At 44.7% G+C, this 23295-nt stretch overlaps 2 protein-coding genes across 4 annotated transcripts; one reads left to right on the forward strand and one right to left on the reverse strand.

Annotated features, from left to right (window-relative positions):
• Positions 1–4888: 4888 nt before the first annotated feature.
• Positions 4889–22256, reverse strand: LOC149320971 (uncharacterized). 3 transcript variants are annotated; one of them, XM_089514361.1, is made up of 7 exons: positions 22103–22256; positions 19816–19900; positions 17091–17217; positions 16062–16172; positions 10349–10432; positions 7225–9477; positions 4889–6068 (listed from the first exon to the last, which is right to left on the reverse strand). In XM_089514361.1, exons 1-7 carry the CDS (start codon positions 22216–22218, stop codon positions 5221–5223), a joined length of 3624 nt encoding a protein of 1207 aa, XP_089370487.1. In that variant the 5' UTR covers positions 22219–22256; the 3' UTR covers positions 4889–5220. The 3 variants fall into 3 exon arrangements, with proteins under 3 accessions (XP_089370487.1, XP_089370477.1, XP_089370496.1); XM_089514351.1 differs by having other exon boundaries at positions 16062–16175; XM_089514370.1 differs by lacking the exons at positions 17091–17217; positions 22103–22256 and having other exon boundaries at positions 4890–6068; positions 16062–16175; positions 19816–19902.
• LOC149320972 (uncharacterized) lies at positions 11734–15371 on the forward strand. The gene is made up of 3 exons (XM_089514481.1): positions 11734–12038; positions 13114–13221; positions 14770–15371. The coding sequence occupies exons 1-3, from the start codon at positions 11861–11863 to the stop codon at positions 14925–14927; spliced, it is 444 nt and encodes a 147-aa protein (XP_089370607.1). The 5' UTR covers positions 11734–11860; the 3' UTR covers positions 14928–15371.
• Positions 22257–23295: the final 1039 nt, after the last annotated feature.

Here is a 23295-nt window from a genome sequence, read left to right on the forward strand (position 1 = left end):
TATATATGTAATGTTTCAAGTCTATGCCCATAGATTTTGCATACAACTCATCTTTGCACCCATAGATATCTGTCAGAACATGTGCACGCACATGTATTGATATATATATGTGTGTGTGTGTGTGTGTGTGTGTGTGTGTATATATATATATATATATGAGAGAGAGAGAGATGCAAGCACATGTACACATATATGTCGGATCATATAATCACAGATGACCACTCGAAGAAATACTGTTACAGATAAGCAACCTGTCCTCCTTCTTCGTGGTCTCTGTGAATCATACAAATGAGTTAAGACTGACAAGCTTAGGTAAGCGGCAGAGGGAGTGTCCTGAAACCAAGTAAGGTTCAAATAGAGTGTGTTTATTTTCCAAAATAAAACTCCTTGGAACCAGGAACTGTGTCAGTCATTGTTTGGTTCCTCAATAATAGCACTAACCTGTGCAGGGTAAGGCACATCAACAATAAATAAGGTCATGCAAGGCCTTAGTAAACCATTAGAAGCACATGAAGCACACTGAATCATAAACATGTCAAGAATATACATGGAGTACAGAGCAATCATGTCAAGAATACACATGGAATGCAGAGCAAACAATAGAATGTTATGGAAAGGCCAGTCTTGGCACAAACACTTCCCTGAATACAAGAAGAACATCAACTGTAAAACATGTCAAGAAAACATGGAATGCAGTTGTCAGGCTCCTGCTTGCAGGTCCCTCTTCCAACAAGAGACTATTCTTTGAAGGTAACAGCTTTATTGAAAAAAGTGATACATACAACAGAAGTGACTTTTTTGTCAGGAATGAAGATGTATAGTAACATATGGTTTATATAGCCCCACAAAGCAAACCCACCCCATAAAGCAATAAAGTAAATTAATTGGATGATTCTTTCCTGCACAGTGAGGAATCTCCTCCCCAATGATGTAATGTCCTCCAGTCTGGGATCTTTGGCAAACTCTCAAAACAATTAAGTTCCCACATGGCATTATCTCTTCATTGCACCTGTGACTTTGAAGCATATATATTCCCCACAACTAGGCTAAGTAATAATGAACCTTAACACCCTATAAGTATAATCAAGCATAACTATATATCCCATCATTCCACAACTCAACATATATAGCAGCATATTAAAGTACAATGAACATATTACCATAACACCATATAAGCAATAGCAATAGGCCCTTCATGTTTCAGTTCCCCCTCCCATCACAGAGACCTGTCTCTGGCTGGCAGGGTAACTCCCTAGCATTCCAATCCTAACAAGCAAGCACAGAGTCTAACAGTCAGAATACCACTTTCTAGTATATTCCATTAACCCAATACACATTAAACCCACTACTGTCCACTAATAATATTTAAACAAAACCCTAAACTTTAACCCTCATGACAGAAACCCCAAATGAATAAATGAATGCAGGGGATTTCTGACAGCAGTGCACTTAACATAAACCTGAAACTAACACTGCCCTTCCAAAGGCAGCATCCTGTTTGGCCCTTGTGTCCAGTCTATAGTGTTTAATAAAAGTCATTGACTGAGACCAAACAGCAACTTTACAGACATTCTCCAGAGAGACCCCAGTCAAGAATGCTGAGGATGCTGCTACTGCCCTAGTTGCATGGGACCGAGCCCTGGCCGGGAGAGGTCTGCCCAAGAGTTCATAGCAGAGGTGGATGGTACCGACCACACATTTAGAAAACCTCTGTGCAGACACAGGCAGTCCCTTCTTCGGCTCTGAGTAGCATTGGAAAAGTCTCTCGGAGTGGCTCGAACCTGCAGTTCTGTCCAAATAGAAGGCTAGAGCCCTCCGAACGTCCAAGGTGTGTAGACTGCATTTGACCTCTGTGGTCGGGTTCGAGGCCAGGGTAGGCAATACAATGTCCTGACACATATGAAAAGCAGACACCAGCTTAGGCAAGAAGGTGATGTCAGTATGGAGGACAACCTTGTCCTTACGGAATCTAAGGAAAGGCTGGTCCCTTCTTAAGGCACAGAGTTTGCCCGCATAGCAGGCAGAGGTGATAGCCACAAGGAAAGCAGTCTTCCAAGTCAATAGTCTCGAGTCCGATGTGGCCATGGGCTCGAAGGGCTTGGATTGTAAGGCACATAACACCGCATCCAGGCTCCAAGCCGGGGTAGGAACCAAGGCCGGGGGATGGAGATTACCACAGCCTCTCAGGAAACTCTTAACAAGAGGGTCCTTGAAAAAAGAAGGTTTGCCCTCAAACTGGAAGTGAGAACAAATAGCAGAAAGGTAGCACTTAATAGAGGCACAGTCCCGTGTCCATAAGCACCATCAAAAACTCCAGCACCATCGGAGTCATCACCTGCATCGGGGAGAGGTCTCCTTCTGCAAGAAAGGACAGGAACCTCCTCCACTTGGAAGCACAGGACCTCTGGGTCGAAGGCTTCTAAGCAGCAAGGATCACCATCTGCACCGAGTCAGGCAGCAAGTCTAGAGGCGAAGCTTCCAAGCCACCAATCGTAGACTCTCGATGTCCGGATGCCGGACCCAGCCCTGCTGGATCGTGAGCAGGTCGGGACGGAACTTGAGGCAAAGGAAGTCTCTCCTGGAGAGGTGGAGAAAGGACGGGAACCACGGCTGTCTTAGCCACCAAGGGGTGATGAGGATCACATCCGAGCAGTCTATTGTCATCTTGGACACCACTCTGATCATTGGGAATGGTGGGAAGGCGTAGAGTATTTCCCCTGACCAGATGAAACCGAACCCAGTGTTGCCAATGTGGTGACTTTCACACGAAAACGGGGACTTTTCAGAGCTTTTGGTGTGATTTTGGTGCCTGGCTCTATTTCAGTGCATTTTTGGTGACTTTTGCCTATTTCAGCTCCAGGCCTGACTGAGAGCGAGGCTGGCTACTGACCAACCCTTTGGAGTGTCACACATTAACAGTTTTCAGCCAATCAGAGAGAGGACTGGAGAGTGGTCGCCGCCCCCCCTCTCTCTCTCAGCCTCCGACTCCCTCTTAAGTCTAGCTTTCCTAGACTTAAGCGTACTTCCTCAGATGCATGGGAACTGTAGTTCATTGTGGCACCAGAGCTCTTTCTCACAAAACTACAATTCCCAGGGTTCCCTAGCACTGAGCCAAGGCAGTTAAAGCGGTCTCAAACTGGATTATTTCTGCAGTATGGATTGGACCTTGAGCATTTTTAATAACGAAGGTCCAAAACACACTGCAGAAATAATCCAGTTTGTGACCGCTTTAACTCTCCTGGCTCAGTGCTAGGGAATCCTGGGAATTGTAGTTTGTTGTGGCACCAGAGCTCTTTTTGATAAAGAAGGCTCAATGTCTCACAAAACTACACTTCCCAGGGTTCCCTAGGACTGAGCCAAGGCAGTTAAAGCAGTCTCAAACTGGATTATTTCTGCAGTGTGTCTTGGATCCAACTCAGGCTGCATCTTCACTCCAGAGACAATCCAGTTTCATACCGTTTTTACTGCCATGGCCCAGTGCTATGAAATCTTGGGAATTGTAGTTTGTTGTTACACCAGAGTTTGCTGAGAGAGAAGGTTAAATGTCTCCAAAAACTAGAATTCCCATGATTCCCTAGCACTGAGCCATGGCAATTAAAAGGGTGTCAAACTGGATTTATTTCTGCAGTGCGGTTGCAGCCTAACACATTTCTGTTTGGCACAAAGCTTCCTGAACCCCCTCCATACAATCCGCCCCGCACACTCAGATCGGCTGGGAAGCATCTGCTTAGAGTTCCAGAGTCTAAATATACTGTAACATCACAGAGGGGCTTTTCTGTCTCTGCCCCCAAGCTCTGGAAATCACTTCCCAGCGAGCTCCGCTCATCCACCTCCCTTGACCAGTTTAAAAAGGGATTAAAAACTCTCTCTTTTATATATATATTACTGCTGTGGATTGATTTCAAATAAAGAAATGAATATAAAGAAATAAAAGGGACACTCAAAGTAGAAAAGACAAAGATATCTAGTAAGATTAGAGAGAGAAGTCAGGGAAGAATGAAGTGAATGAAGGTAGAGGATGGAGGAAGAGTGTTTAAGAGAATGTAAAGTAAGTGATGGAAGGTGAGAGTAAGTGGTAGAAGAAGAGGAGAAAGTGACAGAGTGAAGGTTTGTAAGCGTGAAGATGAAGGCGTAGTAATCGCAGGGAATGGGGAACTGGAAAAGAAAAGTAAGTACAGTAGTAATAAGGGGGAAGAGGTTTTAGAAGGAATTTGAAGGAAAGAGAAGGAAACAATGGAGGATCAAAGATAGTTAAGATGAGAAGGAAAGAAGCAGGAGATGGTTAAGAAGTAAAGCAAGGAATAGGAGAAGGGAAAGATGTAGAAGGGAAATATAGGAGTGGGGAAAGAAAGTGATCATAGAGCAATATTCCCTATATAAAAACGTATTATTTTAATGATGGGTTATCTCTCAATATATCATTATTACTATTTTCTCTTTTTGAATCCCCATTGTAAGTAGGTTAATGCATCGAGTATGTAAGTGTGTTATTGTGTATGTTTGGTGTTTGTATATTTGATTGTCTGTTTTAAGTTTCAATAAAATTTAATAAAAAAAAAAAAGGGATTAAAAACTCATTTATTCCAACAAGCTTTCCCCTAAACTGCCTTGATGTTAGTTTCCCCTCTCCAATTTGTATCTGTTGTTGTAATCTCACCGTATTGTATTATTTGCTGCTGGCGGGATTGTTATTGTTGATATGTATTGCTGATGTTTTTAATGTGATTTTTATATGAATGTAACTTGTATTATTGAATGTTGTTGCCGCTTTGATCCATGAAAAGCGGGATACAAATAAATATTTTATTTTATTATTATTATTATTATTCATGTCAAAATAAATATCTTAACAGGAGTGAAAGATTCTTTGTTTGGTTCAATGGTGATTTTGAGAGTTGAAATAAGTTACAATTATTTTTATTCAATTATGTTTACGTTTATTTGCAAAACATCTGCCATTTTAACATTATGGGAATTTTCCAGGAATTGTGACTGAATATTCCATGTGATGTGGGGGGATTCAGTGTGTTTTGGAAAAACATTTTGGGGAATTATCTTCGAGGCTCGTTGGCAACACTGCGTCTCGGGATGCACCAGTCCCAAATCTGTAGGGTGATGTTCAGCAAAGTCCTGGATTTGGTGCCTCCCTGCTTGTTGATATAATACATGACGGTTGTATTGTCTGCCCTTAGGAGGACCACATTGTTGATGACACTGGATTCAAATGCTCTCAAAGCCTTTTCCACTGCAAGCATCTCGAAAGCGATGATGTGGAGACCTGGTTCCTCCGGAGACCACTTGTCCTTTACTAACAGATTGAGCAAGTGGGCGCCCCAGCCCTCTAAGAATGCATCCATCATCAGGGTTAACTGTGGCTGAGGCTGGTTGAAAAGCATGCCGACGCAGACGTTGCGGGAGTCTAGCCACCAATGCAGGGAACAGGCCACAGGTCTCGGAACGATGAGCCATTTGGGCGGAGGGTCTTCCACTGGATTGAAGACTGAGAGGAACCGCGACTGGAAAGGACGGAAGCGAAGCCTTGCCCTCAGGGTTACAAATGTCGTTGAAGCCATGTGGCTTAGGGCTACCTGGACGTTTCTGGCCCTCACTCTTCTGTGGGCTAAGCAGGCCCTTACGGCTGACGAAAGAGCCTGGAAACGGTCCCGAGGGAGATATGCGGTGCATTTTTCGGAGTCGGGAACGGCACTGAGGAATTTGGCCTGCCTGGATGGGGCGAAGCAAGACTTCTCCCGGTTGACGACAAGTCCGAGGGATGCCAGCAGAGTCAAGGCGAAGTCGACTGCTTCCCGCAACTCCTCCTCTGAGGCGGCCACAAAGAGCCAATTGTTTAGGCAAGGGAATACTCTGTAGCCCTTCTGATGCAGATATGCCACAACCAGAGCCATACACTTGGTGAAGACCCTCGGGGCTGTGGCAAGGCCGAAGCGAAGAATGTTGTAATGGTATGCGTCGGAGCCGACGGCGAAGGTGAGGAATCGTCTGTGGGAGTCCCGAATTCTTATGTGGAAATAGGCATCCTTCAGGTCGACCGTCACGAACCAGAGTCCCTGGTGAAGCAAAGGCAGAATAGAAGTCAGGGTTACCATACGGAACTGATGATATTCAAGGAAGTAGTTCAGGGCTCTTAAGTCTAAGATGGGCCTGATTCCTCCTCCAGCTTTAGGTACTGTAATGTATCTAGAAAAGAAGGCCCTAGGGCAGGGGTTCCCAACCTAGGGGTTGCCAGGTTGGGAATCCCCGTCTCCCCCTCCCCTTTTCTCCGTGGGTGCCGGCGCTAACGCAGGCACCGCATGCAAAAAAGGGGAGGGAGCGGGGGTCCCTCCTCCTATTTCCTTCCCTTCCTGCGGCTGCCAGACAGACGCAAGGAGGAAAGGAAGGGGCGGGGGTCCCTCCTCCTCCTCCCCTCCCTTCCCACAGCTGCCAGACAGCCGTGGGGAGGAAAGGAAGGGGCAGGGGTCACTCCTCCTCCTTCCCTCCCTCCCTTCCCACGGCTGCCAGACAGCCGTGGGGAGGAAGGGATGGTGGGGGCTGCCTCCTCCTTTTCTCCCCGCGGCTGCCAGGCAACCATGGGGAGAAGGGGAACGGGACTGCAAGCCCCAGAGGCCCTAATTGGTTGGGAGGCTGGGAAGGGGCGGGACTTCCAGCTGCAAAGCCTGCTGGGGCTTGTAGGTGGCCGGAAGCCCCACCTCTTCCTGACCTCCCAACCTATCAGGGGGCCACGGGTGGGACTTTCGTATCCACTGGGGGTCGCGAGCTAACAAAGGTTGGGAACCGCTGCCCTAGGGAATGTCTCGGGCTCTACGGGTGAGATTGTCCCTTTGGCAAGCAGGGTGCGCACTTCATTGAGAAGGGTGTCCGAGGGGACGGTGGAAAGGAAAGCTCCAGTTGGAGGGAGCTCTTCGAACCTGAGGGCATAACCCCTATGAACAATATTCAAAAGCCACGTGTCAGTGGTGATAGAGGCCCATTTGTTGCAGAAAGGTCTCAAAATATAGAGGAAGGAAGGAGCGGAGGGGACGAAGCACGCAGGAGCCCTTCAAGACTTCTTCTTACTCTGGTCAGTGTCCTGCCGGCGAGACTTCTGATACCGGGCAAGGATGTTGCACCGGCCAGAGAAGGAGGAAGACTGGGAGGGATACCTTTGCCTCTGAGGTCCTTGTTGCTGGAATGGACGGTCTTGATGGTAAGGCCTCTAGGACTGACCTTGTGACTGCCAAGGGCGATGTCTCTTCCTGAATGGTGAGATGGAAGTAGAGGACATGCCGTGTTTCTTTGCTGCGGCCTTCATCCTGTATTTCCTGTTCAGGCGCTCGTCGGTTTCAGCATGAAACAGGCCCGAATCGTCCATTGGCATATCCTCTATGGCCGACCTCACATTGGGGTTTAGATTGGAGTCCCGGAGCCACGCATGACGTCGGAGGGCCACTGATGCTGCCATGGCCCTGGCGGTGCAATCAGCCACATTCCTCGAGGCGACAATCAGCCAGCTGCCTATTGAATGCACCTCGTCCCTAATCTCAATGAGCCTCTGTTGAACGTCATTAGGCACATCAGGTATTACCAGTGAAATTCCCTCCATCAAAATTTGGATGTATGCACCCATGCAAGCATTGTAATTTATGACTTTCACTGCCAGAGCCGAAGCAGAGTATGCCTTCTTGGCAAGGCCATCAATTTTCTTCGCCTCTCGGTCGGCAGGCGAGGTGGCTTGCTTGTGGGTGAAGGTCTGTTGGGCCCCTTTTACTATGGCTGAGTTCTGCTTAGGGTGGTTGATCAGCCACGCACAATGGGAGGATGAAATTCGATAGAGGGACTCGATTTTACGAGAGGAGCACACTAGGGATGCCGGTGAATCCCATGATCGTTTGACAATGTTCTCGAGAGACGGAAGGAGCGGGATCGATGGTGGTGTCGGGACCCGGCCATGAACCCGGCGCTCTACAGGGTCCTTCGCCCCTTCTTCTTTGGGATAGGACAAATCAATATCCAATGCGGTCGCCATCTTAATTATGTGCTCAGTAAAGGAGCGCACATCATCCATTGGAGATGATGGTTCCGGGTGGTGCAACTCCTGGGGCGATCCTTGTGGGGACATTTTGGCGTCCGAAAGCTCTTCGGAGGACTGAATGATCTCTGGTTCCGAGTCCGAATCCAAATGAACGAGCTGTTGCTCAGGGTGTCGGGCCGGAATGGAAGTCAGTTCCGAAGTCAGTTGTTTTGACGCCTGATGTGTTGGGGTCGAAGGGGGAGGCCTGGATACCGTCGCCGAAGGCCTACGTCTATCAAGTAGCTCCAGGCGGTCACAGAATTTAGAGGAGAAACGTTGCAATGCCTGCTCCCTTGACATGGATATATAATAACGGTCTGTCTCCGAGTCGTAAAAGAGGTTGGAATCGTCCTGGATGGCTTCCTCACGGGAAGAACGTGAAACAGGAGTCGGCAATCTGTGCCTGGAAGACCTGGAGCCCTCATCTTCTGAATGTAGAAAGGGGACAGTAGTCATCCCTGAAAATCTGGAGGAAGGGTCAGTACCAGAGCGATGGCGTAAAGACGATGCAGGGTCGCCCCTCTTCTCCCCTGCAGGGGGCTTCTTGCTACTGGAAGCATGCTCATCCTTCTTGGACTCCGTTCTCGGTTGCGAAGGTGTTTCTACTGCCTTGGACTTCTTAGGCAGGGGTGACTCGGATGCGACCTCCATCTGATGTCTCTTCTTAGAGGACTTGGAGTGACCCTCTGATGTCGAGGAAGGCTTCAAGGTTGACCCCGACGACTTAGGCTGGTCCGTGGACTTAGAGCTATCCTTCTTGTCTTTCTTGCCAGACGAGGACTTCGACACCGAGGCTTCGGGCAAAGAGGGCTTAGGGGCCTTGGAGGCGCTCTTGGAGGGGTCCTTTGAGGTGGAGGCAGTCTTAAGGGCCGGAGACTCGGACCCAACAGCCTTGGAAGGCTTGGAGATGGAACCCTCGGAGGCGGCCGCCTCAGTATGAGCAGGTGTCAACTTTGAAGAGGAACCTTCAGTCCCTGATGATTTATGGGGACGCTTGGAGGGTTTGGTGGTGGCGCTGGGTCTATCGTGACTGCGGGCCACATGGTTGGCAGCGCTGGGTTCATCAGAACCACAGGCCGCAACTGCAACCGGTGCGGACACCACAGTGGAAGGGCTGCCGTGGGCAGAAGTTGCAGAGCCTGAAGAAGAAACTACGGGAGCCAAAGCAGGTCGGGGGTCCCCCTCCTGGGACTTGATCACCCCTTGGGTAATGGCAGACGTAAGTCGAGACTCATGATTTTTCCTGGCCTGTGAAGTCATCGATCTACACAGTGGACAGGCCTTGGCGTCATGCTCTTTTGCAAGACACAGCAAGCAAGAAGAATGCGGGTCTTGGACTGGAACCTTGCCTCCGCACACATCGCACTTCTTGAAAGGAGCCGGAGACATGCCAACCAATATCGACAAAACTGATAGGGAGAAGCGATAAGTGAAGTCAAAAACAAGCCAAAAGTCCAACAGTACATGGGGGTGATAGAGAAGACGAGGTCAAAACTGTCCAAGGTCAAAAATACCAGTGATTCAATGGGAAAAGCAAGCAAAAAAGCAAGCGAAGTTCCCTAGAGCAGCCAACACAGTGGAAAAAAGGAACTGGGGAAAGAGCAGGAACGCAGGGGCTTTATAACGGGTGGGCGGGGTTACCGCCAAAAAGTTTCTATGTTGCAAAGTTAACTTTGCCCAGTGATTCTAGAAGTTTCTGAACAGCACTGCGCAGGCACAATGAAACCCATTTGTATGATTCGCAGAGACCACGAAGAAGATATATATATATATCTACTGTATTTTCTGGCGTATAAGACTACTTTTTAACCCAGGAAAATCTTCTCAAAAGTCAGGGCTCATCCTATACGCTGGGTTTCATCTTATAGGGTGGGTGCTGAAACTTCCGAGCCAGACTGGAGAATCTGTGTGCTTTGTATACAATCCAGTCCAAGCAGGCTTTGTATACAAGTTTTCCTGCTAAGTACCTGCATGTCATAAACATTTGAAATAAAATTACCATATTGAAATCAAATCTGACGCTTTTTTAATTTTTATTTGGTGTGCGTTGGAAGAGGGGTAGTCTTATACGACAAGTATATCCCAAACTCTATATTTTAACTGGAAAAGTTGTGGGTCATCTTATACACCCAGTGTATAAGATGTAAATGCCAGAAAATACAGTGTGTGTGTGTGTATATATATATATATGTGTGTGTGTGTGTGTGTGTGTGCATGTGTGCTTTTTTCTACATATGTAAGCAATTACATGTTTATATGTATTTATTTCCATAAGCATACCTTCTGGGGGATGAGGTGGACTGCCCTCTTCCTTCTGACGAGACTGATTGTTGAGGGGCGACCTGGAATGCCTCCTCCAGCATGCTGTGTAGAAGAAGAGGAGACACAAGTGCAGAAATGAGCTCAGGTGCCTGAAGGCAACTCATAACAGTCCAGTACAGGTAATGTGAACAAGAATGCGACACTCATTGGCTGCTGAATTCCAGTCCATTCTCAGACTACCTGCAAGCATCCAAAGATGCCACATCTACTCAAAATATTGAGGTTTGCTGTGTGGGGAGGGGCAGTCGCCATGCGTGTGCATGGCGCAGCAAAAAGAGATGTGCATGAACTTGACCTTTGAGTCCACCTGGATTAGGGAGCGCTCAAATCCCTGCCTCTGGAGCTTCCTGGCCAGACTTTAATATATTGCCTTGTTGGGGTGGGATGTGGACCCCATGATGACATTGAGGTCCACATCTCCCTCCAGGCAGTGGAAGAGGTACTGGACCTCCCATCAGTCCACAGGTTCTCCCTCTGGGCATTATGGAGAGGAAAGGCCCAAAACTCCCAAAGGCCCAAAAACACATGGTTTGAGAAGTTTTGGTCTTGCCCAGTTAAACTTTTTGCTGGCCAGCAGATGGCACTCTAGGAAGTGTTTGCGCATGCATGCTGGACTGCTGGCTTACTTGCTGTTCACGCAATAAAGGAACAGCCATTCTGCATGTCGCTTGCAAAGAGAAAGGAGACTGGGACCGTTTACCTTCTATATTTCATGTTACTGCGTGAAAATACAAAGCAGGTCTGGCAGCCGCCTTTGGAAAAGGAAATGGAGGGGGCACAAGACAACAGAACACACAGGTGGTTCTCTCTGCTTTTCACGTTTTAGTGTGAATATAAGAATTTACCTCTGGAAACGGTAAAGGGAAATAGGGACCTGGGGAACCCCTGGGGATTACACTGTTGCCTGTTTTGCTGCACGAGGACTCTTTCCCAAGGACATTTATAGTCTGCAAAGTCTGCATCCTAGGAGGTCCAGGCAGACAGGGGGGGAAAGGCACCATTAATGGGTTCCCACCCAAAATTTTCACTTTATAACATGAAAGTAATTTCAGTGCTGAAAAGAATGTTATTCATGTGATCACATTAACGCTCCGCTTTGGTTTTTTTCTGAACTTGCTTTTCTTTTGCTGCCCAAACTCTAATAATCCTCCCAGAGCAGCGACAAGAAAAGGAAGCAGGGAAGAGGAATTTTGTGAGAACATTCGGAAATTTTGGATTTGCTGTATTGGAGGGATGAAGAGATACAGAGGCACCTCAATTCAAACCACTGAAACCTTGCGCTCTCTCTCTCTCTCTCTCTCTCTCTCTCTCTCTATATATATATATATAAAATAATTGCCGACCGAATGCAAACGAGGGACACAATTGAATGCCCAAAGAATGCGGCACAAAATGTAAAAGTTTGAAGCAGAACGACCAGCAAGTTTGCTGACACAACGCAACCAACGGAAATTCAAGGTGGACAGGTTTATGCATGGCAGATGTACTTTCCAGCCCAAGAAAGTAAGCAAGAGCATCAATTGGGAAAGGCAGGAAGATCAGGTCACCAAACAGGCCTCTGAGGAAATCCAGGAGGACATCAACCATCCTCCAGCTACAGGCAAGGAAACAGAAGCCCAGGAAGTGCCCAGAAATAGCATCCCTACAGGTATGTATGTGCAGGCATTGTCTCTTTTTGTGATGTTTTTCACCTCAGTCTTCTACATTATCTCAAACTCACCCTTTCCCTGTAAGTATTGAAAACCTCATTCACAGTGATTTCAGTTGCTGTGCTATGTCAAATGCCCAGTTCATAGGATCATAGAAACATAATTCGGTGAATTATAGTTATTGTCGCCTTATGATCTCAAGCCCATGACTTTTATACAGGCATGTTTGCATCCATTTCTTTCAGATGGCCAGTGCCTGGCCCCAAGACAAAAGGGAATGCTGTTATATACCAGTGACCTTTCTATCCCAAATGTTATCCAATCAGTCGAAGGAGTAAAAAAAATTCCTGCCCTCTATCTCCATCTCTATTTCCCCTTCTATCTTCACAACTAAACACTGAAGTGGGTCTGGCTCTGGACTAACATTTTTATGGACTTGAACTTGTATCCATCAGATCCTGTAATTCTTGCAGTGCCTGTTTTCCATTTGTAACTGTTTTAGATTAGTTACACTGCAGACACGTTTTGGTCCTCAGGATTTTAGATTCTGATACTTTACAAGGGGTTGTTTGAGATCTGGTAACCATCCTACAATTCCATTCTTACACTGGGTAAAATACTGTGATCCTTTCCCTGATTTGCTCACCAATTTCTATTATTTAGCTTTTGTCCATCTTTCTGGTCCATTCTGATCATTTTGATTTTTGTTCCTGTACCCTGGAGAATTACCTATTTCTTATGATTTGGTGTCATGTGCAAATTTCATAAAGATGCTCTCTATTCTGTCATCCATGTCTTACATATTTATTAATATAGTGCGCCCTTTTTTTACATGGGGGATCCATTCAGACCCCCTGCATAAAAAAAGCATGTATGCTCGAGCACCATTGAAAGTAATGGGGCTAGTGCATGTGTGGCAGCAGTGCAGTGGTGGTGACAGCGCGGGCGCGCCATGGGAGCGTGCCCCATAAATCTTAACGGGATGCGCCAGCCTTTGTGCTCCACACGCGGCTTTCAACATATGCTGAAAGCTGCGGGTGCATAGTATTAGTCTCTTCTTTCCCTGTGCCCTAGGAGAGGAAGAGGTTTTCCTGGAGCTATACGCTGTCTTGGAGGAGGAGCTTGTTCCTGTGGACATGCTGGGCATCCAGGAACCAGAGGAGCAACACAACAGTGGAGAAGGTGTGGTGAAATGTTCTTCCGAAATATAAACACTAGCTCCCTATTTCTTTCCCAATTATGCATACAGGATGTGCAATAGGAAGATTAAAAAAGGACCATTGAGGTGAACCCACTCCAAGGCTTGAAACCCACTGTACACTTGCTAGAGTTTACATGTGTTGAAGTGATATTAAGAATTTAAATTGTGTATACTAAATACTAGAGACAGGAAAAAATCTCCGTGGGTCAAAATGCAAGAGATCTCTGCACATTACCTCTCCTTCCACATTATGCTTTTAAGTCATTTCACTGTGAAAAGCGAGTGTACAAGGGAGGACCAGCAGTATGGCCACATGGAAGGCGACATTCACATCACTATATAGTGGATAGGCATCACTATCTTGTAGCTTGTCTGCTCAGCTCTGTTAGTGGGCCCTGCATCAGTTAATGAAACCTATATCACGGGGTGGGGTGGAACACCACCCATCCTCTATATGGTGGTTTCGGGACATCCCCAGCTTAAGGTTTAGATAGCTAGAAACACAGATAGAGCAATGCAAGCCCAAGGTTGGTGAATGGGCAGTGGGAGAGATAGAAAAAGAGAGCAAGAGATCAGCAAGTTAGTTAGAATCAGGGGAGAAAACTCCATATGTGCATGGGATGACAGATAGAAAGAAAGTAGGCAGTAATAGATAGGCAAGTACTTAGAGATAGAGAGAAAGAGGCATGTGGCTAGATAGCGAGAGAGTTGACTGAGAATAAATGTGTACAGGAGTGATAGAGAAATGTTACTGCTAGGTTACAGAAAGAGAGAAAAATGCTGAATACATGTTCTTCCTTTTTTTAAAAGAACAGCATGTATGTGCTCTTTAAAAGAAAAGTTGTGCTAAGAACACACAAGAAAAACAACTTACCAGCTTCTGGTCTAATACCGAGCTGTAAAGTAACCTCCTCACAGAGAAATATAATGTGCAACACTTAGGGTGCCAGAAAGACACGTATACATGTAAAAGGGATCTCGGAGTTCTTGTATACCAGAAGTTAAACATGAGTCAATAGTGTCATTCGTCAAGCTCCAATTTCTCAACATCCCTTGTTGAAATAAGGAGTCCACAACTGGACACAGAATTTCAGGCAAGGCCTGACCAAAGCACAATTCATGGTACTATCACTCCCTCCCTTTATCTACAGATAATAAATCTATGGATGCGGCTTTTAAGTAAATAGGTTTTTTTTCCTGCCTGAAGAAGAGATGGGCAAAGTGTTGATCAGGTAGATAGAGAGATGTCAGACATATAGATAGGCCGCTGAAGACATATCTGGGATGATTGATACACTCTGTATTGGGATGACATCATATTTTATCAGCATTGAGGTATGTTATCCCTGAGAGCTCTGGGACTCAATAAGTACCTAAGAACATGGCCCAGCTGTGTGAATTAATTGTCAGCTTTTTCCCCTATAAAGACTGTTTCAGGGAGCATGTTTCCTCTCCACCTCCATCTCAGTATACCACTACCAGTTAAAGTGGTGTAACCCTCTGTCTTCTCCTTATTAATTTTCTTGCAGGAGACATTTGCCCTGGATCTTGGGCCTCCTTGGACCGCGATTATAACCTGTGGTGCCACAGGCCAGGAGCAGGGCTGGGATGGCATCCCATCTCCATGGGCACATACCCCTTATACGTAGTATGGCTTTGGTTTCCCACAGGACACCATTTCTCCTAAGGGATTAATACATTGTTTTACAAATTCTGACAGTGCTAATTACAAAGGGACACACAGACATAGATGTTGGAGAATAAGGCCAGATATAAAATGTGAAAAAGTGACAAAGGTAACTATGGGTCACTCGCAGTCTGATAACCAGGGAATTGTTTACAGCTGAGTCAGGACATGTGATGTATCTGTGCTGGAAAGCAGTGGAAAGGACTCATCATGTGCCAGAAAGCACTGGGAAGCATTGAAACACTGTTGTAAATATGCATGGTCATCTTGATTGGGGGACAAGAATAAAGGTGACACAGCAGGAAAAGGTAGGACTTGATGGCAGCATGGCGAAACACAATATAAAGCCCAAGCATCATTGTACAGTGTAGGTTTTTGGTTGGTTGGTTGGTGGTGGATGTGTAGCTTTGGAGATTTCAAATTGTATTTATTGCAACTGAATGATTAAAGAGCCTCTTTATAGATAAGCTTGCTTAAGCATGTTTTTATCAGCATCAGAGGGAAGGTGGAGATTCCTGAACAGTCAGACAGCTCCAAGTCACTTGGCGATTACCTCCTGAGTACTTTTGACAAAAGGTTGTGCATTCACATTCCAACAACAGATGTATCTATGTTAGAGAGGCAGGGAACCTCTCTGCAAATTTGATAAGTATGCCCCCAATTCTGTAATCCAAGTCATTGATAAAGATGTTGAATAACACTGGCCCCAGGACAGAACCCTATAGGAACCCACTGGTCACTTCTCTCCAGGATGAAAAGAAGCCATTGTTGAGCACCCTTTAGGTTCGGCCGGACAACCAATTACAAATCCATCTAACAGTTACCTTGTCTAGACCACATTTTACAAGCTTGCAGAGATTATATTTGCTATTGCACCTTAAGCAGGGAAATGTCTTAAGCCTACCAATCTTGCAGACAGATGCTCCCAAAGAGAAATCAGCATCAGCAAAACAAATCAAATAACAACTAAGTTTGAGGAAACTTTTGTAGAACAGCTATGAGGTATAATATGTGCAGGGCAATACCACCTTCTGAAGGAAGCAATTGAAACATAAAAGGTGATCACAACATTTTGAAAAAAGATGAATCAGAGTTCCTAACAGCCTTTTGTGAGGTGGCTCACAAATCTCTCACCTGAGTAGGTGATGGAGTTCTCCATTCCATCAAAGTCCTGCAAATCTTGTACCCATGGCTCTATCCCTTCTTCTAGCTGCATGATCAGTTCAGGTTTGGGAACTGGAATGTCTTCTTAGGAAAGAAGAGAACAAAGAATAATAAGATATGTAGTCAATTTGCTAAATTCATTCTATGCACCTCCAAGAAAATCAAAGGTATGAAGGGAGAGAAAGCCCTACAAATTTCTTTCAGAACATGATAGGTCATCCAAATCTGTCAGGAGTGGGAATACAGAGTAATTCTCACACATTGTGGAAAAAGACAGACATTAACACACACAATGTGAAACTATTTCCTACCAAACTGCAGATGGTGGGTTATGTGATATGAAAGATGATCACTGTTCCAGAGAGATGTGATAATCCTCCCCTTTCCCAACACTGCACTCCATACCCAAACAGACACATGACTTGAGGAATCATGAAAGAAGTCCCTAAAGAGCAGGTACAATGAGTGAGGACCAAAGGGAGAGGCGGTACAAGACTGGATGGAAAATAATTTCTCCAATACAACCCCACAATTTTCCACTTTATCCATGAAAAGGGGAAGATGTATGAGGGATCATTCCCTCAGATTTCCTGCCCTAAGATTTCTTCGATCACAGACAATGGTTATGAGAAAGTATTCAGGACAGTGGATCATGATATTTTTGGCAAGACTAAAAAGAAACTTACTGATGAAATCAACACATTATTAAACAATAATGAACATATAATACGAATACAACAAAATGTATACCTACAACCCCAACATCATCATTTTTTTTCTTTCTCCTGTACATTTTTGCCTGATCAAGAAGGCAGTGGAAAGCCATCTAAAGCTTGCCTCATATATTTTGTGCATTTGTGTTGGCAAATAAAGGTATTGTGTTTTGTCGATTTTGTACTGATTGTACAATAACGAACATTGTAATTTCTAAAAAACAATCATGGACAGGAGGACACCAAGACTTTAGAAAACTACCAAATGGATAGCCAGGCTTTTTACCCAAAGCAGACACATTTGCATAGTTCTCCATCATGACCTCTTTGTACAACGCTCTCTGATCTGGGCCCAGCAAGGCTCCCTGGCCCTTCGTGAAATACACAGCCACATCTTCAAAACTCATTGACCCCTGTAAGACAAGAAATAGGCCATCTTAGCCTCGAGAATGATAGATATACTTCCACCCCACACCCACAGATTTGTAGCCCTCTGCAACTTGACACACCACATTTTTTTCTAGCAAAACTAAAAAGATTATTCCACAGGAAAGTGAGATTATCCAATTCACTTCTTTTTCAAGTGAATCGCTTTAGACTGCAGATTAAGTACGCAGGTATTAGAATTTATAAGAAACAATGATCCTACTGTGATTCTAGCCTGAACTGCTCTTTATGGAATCTTTTTCTGTGATTAAGGAGATCAACCAATAGCGGAGCCACAGTTTTTCCACAGAGCCCTACTACTAGCAGAGACAGCTTCAGGTGACCCACATGCAGAAAAGAGGTTTGCCCTGTGAGGGGCATGCCTTCTGCAGATGGCCTAGTGGGGTGAAGATACTCATGGAAAAGAGAAGACATAGGGGCCCAAGCATCCCCAACACTAGGTTGGGGATGTTGAGCCCTCCTGAAAAATCTGGCAAAATATAAACACCAAGATTTCTATGTTGTTGAGCATACTTAATTATCAACTGGAAGAAAACTAAATGATCAATCGCTTAAAAAAATAACCAATCACCTTATTTATATCCCTTCTTTTCCACAGGAATGGGATGCCAAATGGCAAGATAGCTTAATATTAAAACAGTTAATGCCTTTTAGCACTCCTAGGAATAATAAAGACTTTGTTGTTGCTGCTGTGTGCTTTCATTTCCATCTTACGGCAACCCTAAAACCCTATCATGGTCTTTCTTGGCAAGATTTATTTAGGGGGAGTTTCTTTGCATTCCTCTGAGACTGAAAGAGTGTGACTTGCTCAAAATCACCTAGTGTTTTTCAACAGCCAAGTGAGGATACAAACTCTGGTCTATGGAGTCGTGGTCCAATGCTCAAACCATTGCACAATGCTGGCTCCTACCATCTATCCTATGTACATGTACTTCAGAGTAAGTTACACTAACTATATGGATGACACATCTAAGTAGATACTGTGCTGTAATAGACTTCATATTTAAGGATATTTAATGAATAGGAAAAGAAATTTGTCTTCCTCTGCAAGTAGGCAAAATAATTAACAATCTGCCAGCCAATGGTGAAATCCTGCCCCAACCCTGCCACCATCTTAACAAGTATTCTAGGATTGTTCAAGAGACATGTTCTTGTATATCTTGCAACATGGAGGAGATGCCAGAATTTCCATCCTTTGTCTTGGGCTCACCCATCTATCGATCTGGCAGGCCAGCTCCTCTATAGCAACGTGTGATGTTATGGACTTTTGTTAAAATGTTGTGTTTACTGGAGAAATCATGGTATGTTATATAGTACAGGTAATATGGTAAATGATCTGTTGGGAGGGGATGACAGTATGGGATGTTGGGAGTGACTGGTGAAGGCAGAATGTTGGAAGGGATGCTTAAAAGGTGAGGTGGAAATTGGATAGAGTCAGAGCGTGAGAGATAGGAGGGTCAAAGCGAGGAATATATGGAGAGATGTGAGATTGTTCATTAGGGTCCGTCAGGTTTTAGAGGTTTTACGTAAGTAATTTTTAAGTGTAAGTTGAACTTGTTTTTAAAAAATTAATTTTGGTATTACACACTTGTGCCTCTGAGAACACCACCAAAAAGTTACTGGAATGCTTGAGTTCAGACACCCAGTGCCTCTGGTGGCAGAAGTTATTCAAAGACAGTGGTGTCCAAGGGTAAGATTAGATGAATAAAAGCTCACACAGGAACCATGAGGGCATTTACAAAGTCCCCATATTTGAGCTGTGACGATGGCTACTACACAATCTGTGAAACCATTAATGAGAGGTAAGTCAAAGAAATGCGACCCCTGAGTACTGGGTGCTGCAGATCAAGAAGGGGGGAGATCTATAGCTGTCATGCCTGGTTTGTAGGCTTGCTATACCAGATGGAGCTTTTATTCTGGTTTGATGCAATTGTGGTGGGATAGGAGGAGATCCTCACATTTGGTGGGACAGGTGGAAGTCCTCACACATCTCACAGATGCAATTTGTGTTGATCATCACTAGACAGTCTGTGAGACTATTCATAGCAGGTAAGTTCAAGAAACATAATGAAATGGACCTGTGAGTATTGGATGCTGCAGATCAAAAAGAAAGGAGGAGATCTATAGCTTGTTGTGCCTGGTTTGTAGGCTTGCTAGACCAGATAGAGCTTTTATTTTGATCCAAGAGAAGGAAGGAAGGAAGGAAGGAAATGAAAGGAAAGAAGGCAGGCAGGCAGGGAAGGAAGGTGCAATTTGGCCTGTTACAGACTGCCAAAATAAAGCTGCTTCGGGTCTCTTTGGAAGTATGCTATTTAAATGATGCATGGGTCCTAAGAGTCCAGAGGTCGCACCAAAGCCACACTCCATTCCTAAGCATCGGAGTGCAGCTTTGGTGCAGATTCCAGATTCTTAGGAGGTATGCATCATTTAAACAGCATACCTCCAAAGAGACCCGAAGCAGCTTTATTTTGGCAGTCTGCAACAGGCCTTTGTTTCCTTTCACAAGTTCTGCCTCTTTATCCATCTCTATCTACCTCCTTATAAGCCTCTGGAGGACTTCCTACCTGGCTTGGCTCTGCTCCAGCCTGTTTCTTTATCCTGGAAGAACGACACAATTTTGGCATAGACTCAGACATTCTTCTTCTCTGTCTGAAGCAAAACGAAGAGGGAAATATTTCAGAAAATTACCCAAAACCCTAGGGCAGAGAAACTGTTTGTTGCTTTTCCATCAGATGCCATAATAGGAGGGACACATGTTTGTAGTGTGATAATATGATTTAAATATTATTTTAATCATTGCATTAACCTTTGAATAACCTAGGGGAGTTAGATAAATAACAAACAACAACATTTATTTATATCCCACTTTTTACCCAAAACTGGGACTCAGGGCATCTTATAATATTAAAATCCAGTTATTAAATAAAACACTTTAAAAGAATCCTAATCAGGTATTGTGAAAGCAATGTTTCTTTCCTTGTTTTTCAGATGCAGAAAATTACTGTGAATTTGTCTGTTTGTAGTTGTTTTAATAAAAATAATATACAAAAAATAATAGGAGGAAAGGAAGAGACAATACCCGCAAGCATCTCAACACCTATATCTCTAGGAAAAGCTGCTTTACGCTGAGTCCAACCACTGGTCCAGAAAGCATGATTAAGCTGGTACTGGCTATCCTAAGTTTTTGAAGGGGGGGGGGGGGTCCTTTCCTGCAAAACTACAAATTCCATAATTCCATAGCATTGAGCCATAATACTTGGGCCTGTTACAGACTGCCAAAATAAAGCTGCTTCGGGTCTCTACAGGTATGTTATTTAAATGATGCATGGGTCCCAAGAGTCTGGAGGTCGTGCCAAAGCCACACTCCATTCCTAAGCACTGGAGTGCAGCTTTGGTGCAGCTTCCGGATTCTTAGGATACATGCATACCTCCAAAGAGACCCGAAGCAGCTTTATTTTGGCAGTCTGTAACAGATCATAAAGCCTTATTAAACTGCATGATTTCTGCAGTGTAGATTAGCCCCCGTTTTGTTTTGTTTTTTCAAACCATGTCGAAAACTTCTGGAGAAGTAGAAACTACTCATCCGCTGAAATAACTACACTGGTGTCATATGTCCTCGGGTGCATCTACACTGTAGAAATAATAAAGTTTGACACCACTTTTAACTGCCGTGGCTCCATCCTACCAAATCCTGGGGTTCGTAGTCTTTATGAGACATCGCCAGCACTTTGTAGCAGAGAAGGCTAAGGACCTCGTAAAACAACAAATCCACGAACTTCATAGGCTGGAGCTACACTTGGAGTCAAAGTGCATTACAGTTGTCCCTCCTTATCCATGGATTGTTTATCCACAGATTGAAGCATCCACGGTTTGAAAATATTAAGCTTCAAAAAGCAAAGCTTGATTTTGCCATTTTATACAAGGGACACTGCTTTACTGTGCCATTATATTTCATGGGACTGGCACTTGAGCATCCACAGATTTTGTTATCCAAAGGGGTCCTGGAACCAAACCCCAGCGGATACCAAGGACCCACTGTATTTCTACACTTGTAGACACATCCCAGGTCTGTTTTAACATTATCATCATCATTACATTTTATATTACTATTATTATTATATTCCGCTTTCCCCCCAAAACCGGGACTCAGAGTGGCTATTGGGACTCAGGGCAAAGAGGCAAATCACCTACAGATGATAGCACTTCCATTATGTTTTATCTGAGCATCCATTCTGTTACTGGTTCCAGTTACCTGTTAGCTTTTTTGTTACTGGGGAAGGAAGACCACAGAGCAGAGGAGATGGGTGCATCTACACTGCAGAAATAACGCATAACGCAGGTTTGGCACCACTTTAAAACTGCCATGGCTCCACTTTATTGAATCCTGGGATTTGTAGTTTTTTGCGAGGCATCACCACCAGCACTCTCTGTCAAAGGCAGCTAAGGATCTTGGCAAACCACAAATCCCAGGATGCCCAAAAATGGAGCCATGGCAGTTTTAAAGTGGTGTCAAACTGCATTGTTTCTGCAGTGTGGATGCATCCCTTGAGTCTTCTCCTGTTTTAAAAGGTCTTGGCCTCATCTGCACTGCAGAAATAACCCAGATTGAGACTGCTTTCAGTTGCCCTGGCCCAATGCTATAGGACTCTGGGGATCTGTAGTTTGGTGAGACATTTAGCCTTCTCTGTCCAGAGAGCTCTGGTGCCCACAGCAAACTACAATTCCCAGGATTCCATAGCATGGAGCCAGGGCAGTTAATGGGGTTTCAAACCGGGTTATTTCTGCAGTGTGGATGCAGTGGAGGGGGATTCAAGCAATCTTGTTCCTCCTGGGGACCCTGCAGCCCTTCACCTGGGAACGTCTGAATGGAGAAGGCTCCCGGGTTCCTGCAGCCTCTCTCCTGCTCTTCTTCTTCCAACAAACACAATTCCCTGCTTCTGCTGGGCCTCTAACTCCGCCACGCCCATTTCCCCACCTCAGCCAATCACTGGCGCCCTTAAGTTCCAGGCTCTTCTCCTTCAGCCAATCAGGGATCAGGATGTTTAAAAACCCAGCTGGGGAAGCCCAGGGGCTTCTGGGAATTGTAGCCTCACGGCCTCCATTTTCTCCTTCTCCAACATCCCTCCCAGTAGTTTTCATGGGAGACTTTCTAGCAGAGAGTAGGAGTTAAGGAGTAAATGAGAAAGAAGTCTTGACAGGAGTAGGAAGAAGGAGTAGCAAAACATATTGGTTCCTCCTTATTCCTCTCATTATATTGTACATGCAAACATCCAAAAACCAATGTTATTAACTTCCCCAGTGCAATATAATAACATATTCTACGTTTTATTGAGGAGCAAAATAGGAGTAACAGTAAGGGAAAACACCTTACTTCAGAGTAGGACAAGGAGTAACCCCAAAACCACCACTACTCCCTAGGCCTGAACTGCAATCCATTTGCTGCTTTACCCCTTTTCCTTATTGTTGTTATTATTATTATTATTATTATTATTATTGTTGTTGTTGTTATTATTATTATTATTATTATTATTATTATATTTATACCCTTCCTTTTTCCCAGGACTGGGACTCAGGGCGGCTTACAACATTAAAACCACAATACAATTAAAAACATACAAAAACAGTACAATAAAATAGAATTAAATTGCCACAACAATTAAGACAGATTACATGCCCTCATATCAAAAGCTTTTTAAAAATCATTTAAAATGTACACATAAATGCAAAATCACGCTTCTTAATCATACTCTGAAATCAGTGATTCCCAAACTTTAGTCTTCCAGGTGTTTTGGGCTTCAGCTCCCAGAATTCCAAGCCAAGGTGGCTGAGGCTTCTGGGGGACTAGAAGTTTGGGAATCAGTGCTTTAAAATGATCCTGTAACTCAGTGGTCCCCATCTATATGGGCCCCTTTAAGAGCTTGTGGACTTCAGCTCCCAGAAGCCTCAGCCATCTTGGCCAATAGTCTGGGATTCTGGGAGCTGAAGTCCAAAAGTCTTTAAAAGAGTACAGTTTGGGGGCCTCTGTCTGATACCTTTGTGCAACT

This window comes from Sceloporus occidentalis, unplaced genomic scaffold (assembly GCF_023333645.1).
Source record: "Sceloporus occidentalis isolate IW3139 unplaced genomic scaffold, rSceOcc1.0.p SCAF_1, whole genome shotgun sequence".
In the NCBI taxonomy this organism is placed as follows: domain Eukaryota; kingdom Metazoa; phylum Chordata; class Lepidosauria; order Squamata; family Phrynosomatidae; genus Sceloporus; species Sceloporus occidentalis.

Excerpts from the sequence above, each read along its gene's own strand:
- LOC149320972 (XM_089514481.1), top strand. The coding sequence starts at position 11,861 with ATGCATGGCAGATGTACTTTCCAGCCCAAGAAAGTAAGCAAGAGCATC. Across the intron at positions 12,039-13,113 it reads CAGAAATAGCATCCCTACAG|GAGAGGAAGAGGTTTTCCTG; the intron begins GTATGTATGTGC and ends CCTGTGCCCTAG. Across the intron at positions 13,222-14,769 it reads GCAACACAACAGTGGAGAAG|GAGACATTTGCCCTGGATCT; the intron begins GTGTGGTGAAAT and ends ATTTTCTTGCAG.
- LOC149320971 (XM_089514351.1), bottom strand. The coding sequence starts at position 22,218 with ATGGGCGTGGCGGAGTTAGAGGCCCAGCAGAAGCAGGGAATTGTGTTT. Across the intron at positions 16,176-17,090 it reads TGCAAATGTGTCTGCTTTGG|AAGACATTCCAGTTCCCAAA; the intron begins GTAAAAAGCCTG and ends TTCTTTCCTAAG. Across the intron at positions 10,433-16,061 it reads GAACTCCATCACCTACTCAG|CATGCTGGAGGAGGCATTCC; the intron begins GTGAGAGATTTG and ends TCTTCTACACAG.